The following is a 12,566-nucleotide window of genomic DNA, read 5'->3' as shown; positions in this document are numbered from 1 at the left end:
TGATTTTAGTGTATTCTGTGTGCGGTCAGTGGTCATCTGAGTTCAGGGGTCATCCTGTAGCAGACTGAGTGCTAACCCAGGAAGAACTGCAGCTGGCTGGCTATGTCTCCGTACGTGCATATATTTGGCCAAGGTGAACACAGTTGAAATCTCTTCACTGAAAGACCTATGAAACATAGTTGTGTATTTCCCTCTTAATAAAACATAGGGATAGTGTGATAAACTGGCTGGTGTGATCTGATGATAATTCCAGAGCCATCATTGGTGTAAACTGTAAACACTCACTGTCCTTCGTGTTGTGTGGTAATCACACCCTCCATCCATCTAGTCTCTAGGGAGGAAGGTCGGCCCTGTCTCCCCCACACAGTGTTCTCTCCTGGGGTTGTATTTTGTGCACTAGGCCCCTCTGTGGACCATCGCGCTGGAGCTTATCTCTTCCTGTTGTTCACTGTCCCACTGGGAGGGTGTGCAAGCCACCCCTCTCTCTCACACACACACACTTCCTGTTGCTGTGGAGGGAGCATGTGCTTATGTGTTGCTGTCTGAGAGGCGTTGGGAAGGCCTGGGAAAGGACTGAGTGCCAATAAACACTGGGGGTGACCTTCAAGCAGTGTGGAGGTCACACGCACACACATACTGTACACACACACACACACACACACACACACACACACACAAACAAACACATGCTCTGCTTGGCAAATAAACATTTAAACATCTCTCTATCTTATCTGATTCCTCTTTTGTCTATTTCACATCTCGGCTTTGGCAGCAAATTCACACTGACGTTTATGTTAGCAGTTACACACAAACAAGTGTGGAAACGGGTTCTGTGTCGCCCCTGTGTCCCTGGTGTCCAGATATAATGACTACAGAGCTATTTTAGCCCTCCACTCTGAAACTAGTTCTCAGAAACCTGGTTTAAAAAATAAACATTAGGAGAGAAGCTGACTCCTACTGTACCCAGTCCCTGTCTAGTCTCTCTCTGCCCATTCTCTCCACTAATCCTCGTGTCCCCTTGTGTGTGGATTTTTGGCGCTCCCGGCCCAATGACTTACAAACACATTCTCTATCCTCTCGTCCATCTGACAGACAGACAATAGAAGGGAAGCTCAGTGTATGGAACCAATGAGAACTCATGGTACAGTTGTTACAGTCTGTCCAATCACAGGCAGAGACCACAATGATAATACGTTTCTAGTCCCTAAACAGTGCACTAGTTTTAACCCCGTCTCTGGGTTACATAAGGAAAAATTGGTTTTTATTCAATAGTGCTCCTGTCTGAGTGAGTATGTCATTGTCACAATAATGACTCTGACTGCGCCAGGGTTAGAGCTGTTCTCTTCAGCTTTATGTACGCACTTAAAACCGTGTGCTGTGATTGTCTATACCAGCCATCCACACTAACATTTACTGGATGCTTTACCGTAACATTGACTCTCTAAATGGCTTTCACACCTGTAGTACTTTAGTAGTAGCCTATACGTTCACTGTCACACTATGGCGTCCTGGGTGGTTGCATTTACACTGGAAATGTGGACCGTTCAAATGTCATTTCACGCAATCTCTGCAGAATTCGCCGTCGTTGCGATGGATGTTACTTGCAGGCTTTCTCCATTCCCTTTTGAAAGTGAACCGAGGATTCACCGTTGCTCTTGCTGTATTGTGTTCTTGTGAAGACCTTTTAAGAGGTTCACATATTGATGGAGCCAGAGAGCTGAGGCATATATAGCAGAAGGGAATTTACAAAGCTTTTTTGGAAGGCTATCCCAAGAAATTGTCCCCCCCCTCCTCTATCTCGCTTTCTCTCTTTCTCATCCCTCCTTTCTCATTTTAAAATGGAGGCTTGGCTCTCTGGACAATAACAATCTCTCTCTGTATTTGTCGCCTCCTCCTTATCAGCTGTGAAGTGAATTGTATGTTTTGTGAGATCATTTCAGCGTCCTCTCCCGTCCTAGAGAGCTTCCAGTCGGCGATATTGAGTCATAGGTAATGTTTCTTATCCCGAGTCCCTTTCTCCTCTTGTACCTTGTAATGACTAAATTGTGTTTCCAAGGTCACAGTTGGAGTTGTTTTCAGTGTAATGCCTCCCGTTTCCCAGGCTGTGGTTTAGACGGGTCTGCTCGGGTCTGCTCAGTGCAGATAAATATGGCCGACGATGAGGCAGGCTGATTGATGTTGAATCAGTGGCCTCCACTTCCTCTGAGGTAACCGGTTCCCAGTGCAATGGCACAACACAGACCGAGGGCTCAGTGTAGAGGCACCACAAGAAGCCAACAACATGCACATCATGGTGCCAGCAGTGCCATGCCAATGCCAAAGAGGACCTTGCTAGCCGTCACTACCTGGCCAGTGGCTAAGCTAGAAAGGATTGAAGTACAGCATTTTCTAACCAGCATTTCTCAACAACAAATGAGAATTCTTAACCATACCCGTAGCCTCTTGGAAGAGTATGGTTATCTGAGGGGCTGCCTGGGCCTTTTGGGGGCCCTAGGCGATATTTTGTGGGAGGTTGGCGTACGAAAATGTTTTGTCCGTGAGGTTTCCCCCCCCACCCTTCCTTTCCTGTGGCGGTCCTCATGAGAGCCAATTTCTTCGTAGCGCTTGATGGTTTTGCAACTGCACTTGAAGAAACTTTCAAATTTCTTTACATTTTCCGGATTGACTGACCTTCATGTCCTAAAGTAATGAAGGACTGTCGTTTCTCTTTGCTTATTTGAGCTGTTGAGAGAATGCCAAGTGTGTGCAAAACTGTCATCAAGGCAAAGGGTGGCTACTTTGAAGAACCTCAAATATAAAATATATTTTGATTTGTTGAACACTTTTTTGGTTACTACATGATTCCATATGTATTATTTCATAGTTTTGATGTCTTCACTATTATTCTACAATGTAGAAAATAGGAAAAATAAGGATAAACCCTTGAATGAGTAGGTGTGTCCAAACTTTACTGGTACTATACATAAATGTATGTACATACATACATACATACATACATACATACATACATACATACATACATACATACCACCCCTCCCCTAATTGGAGTAAACTAATGGACAACAACACTTAGGCTTCTACTTCCAGATTATACATACTATAAACATTTTACGGACACAGTATATTTTACAATAGTTATATTTTGTTTGTTTTTGGTCCTGTCCTACTTCTACCCCTCCCCTCTATTTCTGATGTCCATCCAGTTTTATTTCATTTGCCATATATTTTTTATTTGTGATGTTTCACAAAAGTTCTGAACCTATATACATTTTAAGGACTCAGTATATTTTACATGAGTTATCGTGTTGTTATTGGTCCCACCCTTCAGCTCCATTCAACCCCTTCCATCTATCTCTTAACACCATCCATATTGGATTTCTATTTTCCATATATTTTTCAACTGTGCTGTGATATTTCACAAAAGTTCTGAACATTTCTATTCTCATAGTTTCTACAGATTGTGAAATGTTTTGTTGTTGCTAAAAGTATTATTGATCAATTGACTATGACTTTTCAAATCACCCAGTAGTGCTATCAGCAGAGTTAGCTCTAGGTAAATGTTGCAATTCTTCAGTAATTCCTGGACCTGTGACCAAAAACAAGCTGCGTATGGACAGTACCAAAATAAATGACTCTGTTGGTAAGTTAGTCTACCCAGCTAATTGATTGACTGACATAACAAGAGAGAAATTGCTGATGCACAAAACCCACTTCGAAATTGCACCTTGTGTATTCTACTATTCTAATGCTCAACAGTAAATTGAAACCTTGACTTAGTCCCCCCCCCCACAAAATATACTAATATATACTTGTATTTTTTGCGGGGGGGGGATCGACCGCCTATGTCGCTAATGCCCAGGGCTGTCCCTGGGGGCTGCCCCACACACACTCCATGCCTGACTCACACACACACACACACACACACACACACACACACACACACACAGGGCCACACACACACACAGGGCACAGCATACTAGGGATGTGGATTTTAGTTGTCTTTGAGTGGATTGTTTTTGGATGAGATATTCTGCTGTCCAATCTCTTCTCCCTGGCCAGTCTGCTGACTGACTTCTCTCACTGGGGAGCTCAGCGCAGAGCAGGGAGTCTAGACAAACAGACATAAAAGCTATTTCAGATTATTTATCTGGCTGCCTGCACTCTCCTTTGGATTGCACTGAAATGGTACCTTAGCTTTCCCCACCTGTGTTGCTGGTTCACATTTATTTTTGTGACAGAGTTTTTATAGATACAGCTGTATATTGTTTTTAACACAATAGGTTGTAGAAGGGACTGAAGGTGTGTGTGTGTGTGTGTGTGTGAGCCATGGGAAGGTCTTAATGAATGTTAGCAAGGGGTTAATTGGATCAACCCATCTGCATAGAACATCTGGCTGACACACACACACACACACACACACACACACACACACACACACACACACACACACACACACACACACACACACACACACACACACACACACGCATGTTTAAAAGTCAACATGTACTGCTACCTTTCCTATTGACTGCAGTTCCACCTGTTTTCTATGTCAACAGCTGTGTGCCCGTCACGTTTTCCCTTTGACCTTCACTCTCCAATACTGTAGGAGGCTGTATTGTGGGAGGCTGTATTGTGGGAGGCTGGTTTTCTATCGAAATTAAAATAAATCACACTGAATGCCAAATGTTATATTGTCAAATGTCGGAGGGTGTTTTTCTAGATCTCAGGCAAATGGCTGAAGGTGTACATATGCATGCACACACATACACATACACATACACACACACACACACACACACACACACACACACACACACACACACACACACACACACACACACACACTCTCTAACACCCTCTTCTCCCTCTCTCCAGACTACCTGTCCCAGGGGGTTGATCTGTCTGGTATAGACGTGATAGAGAATGACCTGCTGCTGATCAGCAGAGCCAGACTGGAGGTGGAGAACCAGGCCAAGAGACTGCTGGAGCAGGGCATGGAGATTCAGGTAGGACACACACACAGTCTACAAAGAAAATGTGGAAAAGTTTGTTCCTAGTTATCAATCGTACACATTTCCTGAAAGGTGACTCACATATCTTTTTTGCCATTTGGCCAAAACGAGAATTCCCTGTAGGCTCAAACAAGCAGGCCAAAGATGGGTTTCAGTTGGGTAATATATGACCCGGTGGGGCCCAGCTGACGCTGAGTTCCAGCGCCGACGCCCACTGATCTGTCTCTACCTCTCTTCCCTCTCTCTCTCTTCTCTTCCCTCTCTCAATCTCTCTTCCCTCTCTCTCAATCTCTCTTCTCTTCCCTCTCTCAATCTCTCTTCCCTCTCTCTCTCTTCTCTCTCTCTCTCAATCTCTCTTCTCTCTCTCTCTCAATCTCTCTTCCCTCTCTCTCTCAATCTCTCTTCCCTCTCTCTCTCAATCTCTCTTCCCTCTCTCTCTCAATCTCTCTTCTCTCTCTCTCTCAATCTCTCTTCCCTCTCTCTCTCAATCTCTCTTCTCTCTCTCTCTCCCAATCTCTCTTCCCTCTCTCTCTCAATCTCTCTTCTCTCTCAATATCTCTTCCCTCTCTCTCTCAATCTCTCTTCTCTCTCTCTCTCAATCTCTCTTCCCTCTCTCTCTCAATCTCTCTTCTCTCTCTCTCTCTCAATCTCTCTTCTCTCTCTCAATCTCTCTTCTCTCTCAATCTCTCTTCCCTCTCTCTCTACCCCCACTCTACCCCCACTCTCTCTCTACCTCTCTCTACCCCCACTCTCTCTCTACCTCTCTCTGTATCTGTACTTCTCTCATTCCGTTGGTCAGTGTACAGTTTCAGATTTAAAATCTACTTTTAGATTCACTGAACGGATACTGGAGAGAATGCTTTTTAAATAGAGTCGAATCAATATAAACCTTCTATTGAAAATGTTTACTGGAAATGTTAGGAGTTCTCCAAGGTTCAGTGTATAATTTGTCAGCCCATACCCCAGCGAGCAGGTTGGCTACAGTACTATTAATAAGAAACTCACATTATATTAGACAGGAAGCCTTGAGTTGGAGGCCAGGGTCCACCCCCCTGTACGGCTATCGGGGAAACACGCCCTGCAGTCGGTCAAGGCTCTGAATGTAATACATCTCTGATACTGACCCTCACTGCACCGCTCGGCAGCTAAAATAACGCTGTCCTCGCCTGGTCCGACCTCGATTGGCCTCAGCCCTGTATTTATATCATATCTGGAACCCTGGCTTAATGCAGTTTCTCTGCATTAATGCCAATAATAGTCAATCCACCCTCAACGCTAACTCACTAGAGATTGTTTCATTATGTAGTGTACTATCTATAGCTATATAGTGTTTTTTGCTGCGATTTAGGTGCTATTTATAAACCTGTTATGAAAATGACAAATCAGATAAGCCTAACAATGAAGAAAAAAGTAGTTGGCTTGAGGATGAATTCAGCCGGTATTGTTGAACTCAGCGAGTTTTGTCTGGCTAATACCCTACAAAACTGTGCTGTAATATTCAAGGTAAATTAATTTAGGCCTAAATCAAATGAAATCCAACTTGAGAGACTCCCCTGGTCTCCTGAAGTCCTCCTATTTTGCGTGCAAATGTTTTCACCGCGGCCTGTAGGTCCATACTATTACTGAGTTGCCAACTCAGACAGTGTTTCCTGAGACATTATGCTTTATATGTCCATTGCGCTTCACGCAATTTAAACTAATTTTGATGCGTGCCGAGATATACCAGCGATCGGGGACTGTTGATATTCCAACCACACAACTCAAACACCGGTTCACCAGTATGAACGAAAATCGCTAACCACTTTTTTTCTTCTGTTCAAGCCCTCAAGAACTGTTGTCTGCTAAATATGACCATCTGTTTGCATCTGCCAATGTATTGGCTGTCCAGTATCCAGCAGACCTGTCCCCAGAGCTTCCTATACAGTTAGTCTCTTTCCGTAACGTGTTGAGGCCCGGCAATTAAGGAGAATGAGAGGCTAAAATGAAAGATGTTACAGAACTGCTGTATTTGAAGCACTCCTCCCTTCTGCCCAGTTTCCCTGGTGTTGCTATGGAAATTAAGCTGTTTTTACCATCCCTGTAACTGACAGTTCTGCAAAGAGATCGTTTTCTAAACTAAAACTCATAAAGAACTACATGAGCTTTTGGACACCTGAGTAAGCTCTACTCATTGCACTGGCACCATCATAGTCTTGACCACGGCATTTGTTCCTTGTCCCCCTCATACTTTCAATCAGTAAAAAAAAAAAAGAATTAAGACCTGTGGCAATTTTTCAGTCACATTCCTGAAGCCCAAGAAACAAACACTTAGCTTCCTAGTACATATGGAAAATTAAAAAGGTTTATGAATTAATGACTTTTTGGAGGGTTACTCTCAATGATTTATTATGTTAAAAGAATAATCATAATTGACATCGATGACAGGCGCTACGGCCCCCAGAGCTCGAGGGTTGTGGGGGTGTCCGGTAAACCAGTGACCTGGAATGTGATCGTGTTGCAAGGCCAAACAAACTGACTGCTGTTACCGGATGCTCTGAAATCCAGGGAAATCCAGGTGGCTACTGTTCTACTCCTATCACGATTCCTTGTGGCCCCTCTCACCTGTGTGTGTGATTTCATGAGACATTTATTTATAGTCCTCCAATTATTGCCCTCTTTTGTTTCGTCCTTCCCATAAAAACACTTTTCTCTTGTTCTTTTCATTTTTATTCCACTATACCTCCCGAAGGGGGGACAGCTTTTTGCCCGATAAATGTTGACCCTGTTCCTCCACCCATCCATTCATCCCTCCGTCCCTCCTGCCTGTACTAGAGATGAAAACTCTTCTGGAGAATAGTCAAACCCTCAAGGACTTTCTGTTTGTCTTTTTGTTTTTATTGCTAAATAAATCATCTAATATTAATTATTGACTTCTGCGATTTCAGGCCTGGCTTGGCAATTGGAGAGTGATGCACACGGATGTGTGTCTGTATACTCATGGCTTGGTCAGAGCATCACTGTGGCACGCTATAGTGTGTAGTCCGTGGCTCTTATCAGGCAGCTCAGATAAAAGACTAAGCCTGCGTCCCAAATGTCACTCTATTCCCTATATATGGTCAAAAGTAGTGCACTATATAGCGGTTACAGTAGACCGACGCTGACAGGAATGGAGAACGGCCACCTCCAACTGTCTACTGCTTGAGTACCTGCACCTGTGTGTCGGCGTCTGATGTACATCTACAGAGGTATTCTGAAGGAGTAGGACGTTAGGAGCGTGCGTGTGTGCCGTGCAGTGTGTGGGTGCCCTTCTTCCACTCTTCTTCCAGTTTTTTTTCTTTCTTCCCTCCACTGTTACATTCCCTGCACATGGTGATTTGTTAAATTCATCAAGCATTATTGTGGTTTGATGTTGGGAATGTAGTGACGTTTCTCTACTTGTTATGCACCAGAAGAGAGGGAAGAGTAGCTTCACGGGAGGGCAGAGAGTTGTTTTGAGAGGGGGAGTCGAGGTGAACGTCTCAAGGTCAGATTGCTATCAGACAAGCAGCATGCCTCCCTTTCTCCCGCCGTGAGGTATTCACTTATGCAGCGCAGCAGACAGACAGACTTCTCAAAACTGCAACTCAGACAAGAGAGGGAGACGGGCAGAGAGAAAGAGACCGAAATGGAGAGGAGGAGAGACGGATACAGAGATGGCGAAAGTGTGGGAGGGATGGAGGAGGAGAGTGCGAGAGAGAGAGAGTTGTAAATGCTTAATATCCTCATCTTTAATCTGAAGTGTTTCTTATTCATTACAAACTGCTCTGTTTCTCTGAACATTAGTGTGTTTCACTATGTCATTCTCTCGCTCACACACACACACACACACACACACACACACACACACACACACACACACACACACACACACACACACACACACACACACACACACACAGGAGAGTGTGTAAACCCTGGCCGTTGTCATCGTGACCCAGAAAGCTGTATTCTCAGGGGAACAGTGTCCTGTTTCAGAGAGTCTGGGGGGAGGGGGAGAGGGATGAGAGGAGGTCAGGAGAGAAGAGATTAGGAGGGATGCATACAGGCAGTCTGCTCAGTCTCACCCTGGGACCATAATGGAATGATTTTGACCATAAAAAGAACTCTGGTGAGAACAGAACAGGATAATCTGGGCCTGTGTCTGTTCTCCGTAGTCTGTAATGGGCCACGTTCAGCTCACTGTGATGATAAAGATAGGTGTGTGTGTGTGTGTGTGTGTGTGTGTGTGTGTGTGTGTGTGTGTGTGTGTGTGTGTGTGTGTGTGTGTGTGTGTGTGTGTGTGTGTGTGTGTTGAGGCTGTACACATGATCTCAGGTCTCTATAAAGGCTCATCTGTATAGATGAATAACCACCTCTCCTTCATTAGAGCTCATCTGCCTAGGCTACTAATGTGCACATTCCAGGTCATGCATGTTTTCCATGTTAACATGCATCTGTGTAGGTTGTAATTCCCCTTGATTAGTGATATGTGTGTGTGTGGCTGTGTGCATGCCTCCTGGCATGAACACCACCACGCTGAGTCTCATTTGAGAAACGGGGAAATACAGGACCCAGAGTTCAAATCCTTATGAAAGATAACTCCCGCACACGATTACCTACCTACGCATTTAGTAGTGTATTGTCTAGCCTAATCATTCTACATGCTATTATATAGATGTATTATTGTTAAATCCCCATAGATGTGTTATCATTGATTGCCCAGAGAGGCCAACTCACCTGGTGTCCCCAGGTCTGAATCAGTCCCTGATTACAGGGGTCAGTTGAAAAACAGCAGAGCTGTGGTCCTGGAGGCCCAGTTGAGTAGCCCTAATCTAAATCGATTCTGATGTTACTTAAGTGTTGTGTCTGCTGCTACAAATGGGCTTTGACTGTGTATCCCTCCAGCTAAACAGAAGGAAATCCATGTCAACTTGTTTTTCTCACTTAGCTCTTACTCAGAAAATGCTACAAAAGTGCTATTCTGCCTCTGTTGCCGTGGGTAAAGATGGAGGGAAATAGGTTGGAAGAACTGTTTATTTTCATTTCTCTCCCTCAGAAACACATTTATTATTATGAGTCTATTTAATTGCCTGTGTTTCCGCACACTAGACTTATTTATAGTTGTTATATTATCACCAGAAACAGAGAAGATTGGAGGAGATGAAAGCTAGTTTCACGCTGACTGCACCTTGTGTCTGTATTAAAAGGCACCTTGTCTCTGTATTAAAAGGCACCTTGTCTCTGTATTAAAAGGCACCTTGTCTCTGTATTAAAAGGCACCTTGTCTCTGTATTAAAAGGCACTTTGTCTCTGTATTAAAAGGCACCTTGTCTCTGTATTAAAAGGCACTTTGTCTCTGTATTAAAAGGCACCTTGTCTCTGTATTAAAAGGCACCTTGTGTCTGTATTAAAAGGCATAAACAAGTACACTGTCAGCGCATCAGGAAGAAATGTGCTTGCAGCCCTCTTCCGTAGTCCCTGTAGATACAGTTGTATCTTCGACGGAGTTCATTAACACAATCAAGAAATTGTCACTTAAAACCTCCTAAGGATCCGCCCCTTTTTTTCAATTTTCACCTAAAATGACATACCCAAATGTAACTGCCTGTAGCTTAGGACATGAAGCAAGGATATGCATGTTCTTGGTACCATTTGAACGGAAACACTTTGACGTTTGTGGAAATGTGAAAGGAATGTAGGAGAATATAACACAAGTGTAGTCCGGTAAAAGATTATACAAATATCATTTTTTGTACCGTCATCTTTCAAATGCAAGAGAAAGGCCATAATGTATTAATCCAGCCCAGATGCAATTTCGATTTTGACCACTAGATTTCAGCAGTGTATGTGCAAAGTTTAAGCCTGATCCAATGAACCATTGCATTTCTGTTCAAAACTTTGTATCAAGACTGCTCACATGTGCCTAATTTGTTTATTAATAACTATTCATGTTCAAAATTGTGCACTCTCCTGAAACCATAGCATGGTTTTCTTTCACTGTAATAGCTACTGTAAATTGGACAGTGCAGTTAGATTACCAAGAATTTAAGCTTTCTGCCAATATCAGATATGTCTATGTCCTGGGAAATTTTCTTGTTACTTACAACCTCATGCTAACTGCATTAGCCTACGTTAGCTCAACCGTCCCATGGACGGGGCACCGATCCCGAAGAAGTTTTTAATGAGCTTATATCCAAACCCAGAGACTATTAGTGGTCTAGAATCACAGTCATGAAATGTCAGCCAGCCATTACTAGCATCATTCCTAGACCTGTCTCTGACTGATCTGAACTCTGAGAGAGAGCAGATGAGAGGATCTGGAGACACGAGAGGAGGATGGAGGGAATATGAGAAGGGAATAGATGGAGAAACTAAAGGATGGAGAGTGGGATAGACGTGATCAGAGGTGACTCAGGAGCAGATGGCCCCTCAGCCTGGGAGTGAGTGTGTGTCTGTGTGTCAGTCTGTGGTGAGTCTGTCTGACCACCTGTGTCTGCGTGTGTCATGAGAACCACAGGAGACATGAGGACATGCAGAGAGAGAGAATGAGGGAGCAAGGCAGGGAGGGAGGGATAGAAAAGGTGAGAGGAACAGACAGAATGTGTGAAAAGGTGTTTTTCTACAGTACACGCTGTCTGTAGTGACAGCAGCTGTCACTACTCTGTATCTTTCTCTCTTTCTCTTATTTTCACACACTCTCTTGTTCTTTCCCTCACTCACTCTGCATAATTCTCCTTCTTTTGCAACTATATGTCTTTCTCACCTTGCTCTCTCTCTCTCTCTCTCATCTGGATGGATGAACAGAAGAACTGTTCTGTGATGGTACACAGGCCTGTATGTTCTGTTCTGTGATGGTACTCCTCTCTAATAGCCGTGGTATATTGGCCATATACCACAAACCCCCGAGACGCCTTATTGCTATTCTAAAATGGTTACCAACGTAATTAGAGCAGTAAAAATAAATGTTATGTCATACCCCCATGGTATACGGTCTGATATACCACGGCTGTCAGCCAATCAGCATTCTCTGTTGTGTCATACAGAAGACTATGTGCAAATACCAAATGACTGTATTCACTATATCGGAAGTGGAGATAGGGGATTGGAAATAGGGGATTTGGAAATAGGGGATCATTTGAGACGCGGCTTTCAAACCCACACACACACACACACACACACACACACACACACACACACACACACACACACACACACACAACCTTTGCATAACTTTTTGTTCTCTATCCTTCACCAGTTGACAAGTGACCGTCAGTCACTTGGCTGAAAGTCTTGTCACCATGCATATACTGTGTGCTTTATCTCCCTTAAACAGCAAAATTAGCCTTCAGTGACATTTTCTAGGAAATCATTAGCCGACATGGCAGTAGTGTAGCCAGAAATTCATTGGTGGGTGGGTCTGCCAAAATGTGTGAAATTTTGGAAAACGGCTAACTAACTTCTTGCAACTCTACACGTTTTGCCATGGGGCAAAGATAAACATTTGCAGTTTGAAAGCTAATCTCATGCTATTCTACACATTTTGCCATGAGGCTG

At 43.8% G+C, this 12,566-nt stretch overlaps 1 protein-coding gene across 1 annotated transcript in view; it reads left to right on the top strand.

Moving 5' to 3' along the window:
* Nucleotides 1-12,566, top strand: part of cog5 (component of oligomeric golgi complex 5) — a 91,009-nt gene that overhangs the window by 42,414 nt on the left and 36,029 nt on the right. The window contains exon 7 of the mRNA XM_055938134.1: nucleotides 4,879-5,009. Coding sequence (XP_055794109.1) covers nucleotides 4,879-5,009 — 131 coding nt within the window. The remainder of the gene's footprint in view (nucleotides 1-4,878; nucleotides 5,010-12,566) is intronic.

Source organism: Salvelinus fontinalis, chromosome 11 (assembly GCF_029448725.1).
Source record: "Salvelinus fontinalis isolate EN_2023a chromosome 11, ASM2944872v1, whole genome shotgun sequence".
Lineage (NCBI taxonomy): Eukaryota > Metazoa > Chordata > Actinopteri > Salmoniformes > Salmonidae > Salvelinus > Salvelinus fontinalis.
This window is presented reverse-complemented; position numbering and strand designations above follow the sequence as displayed.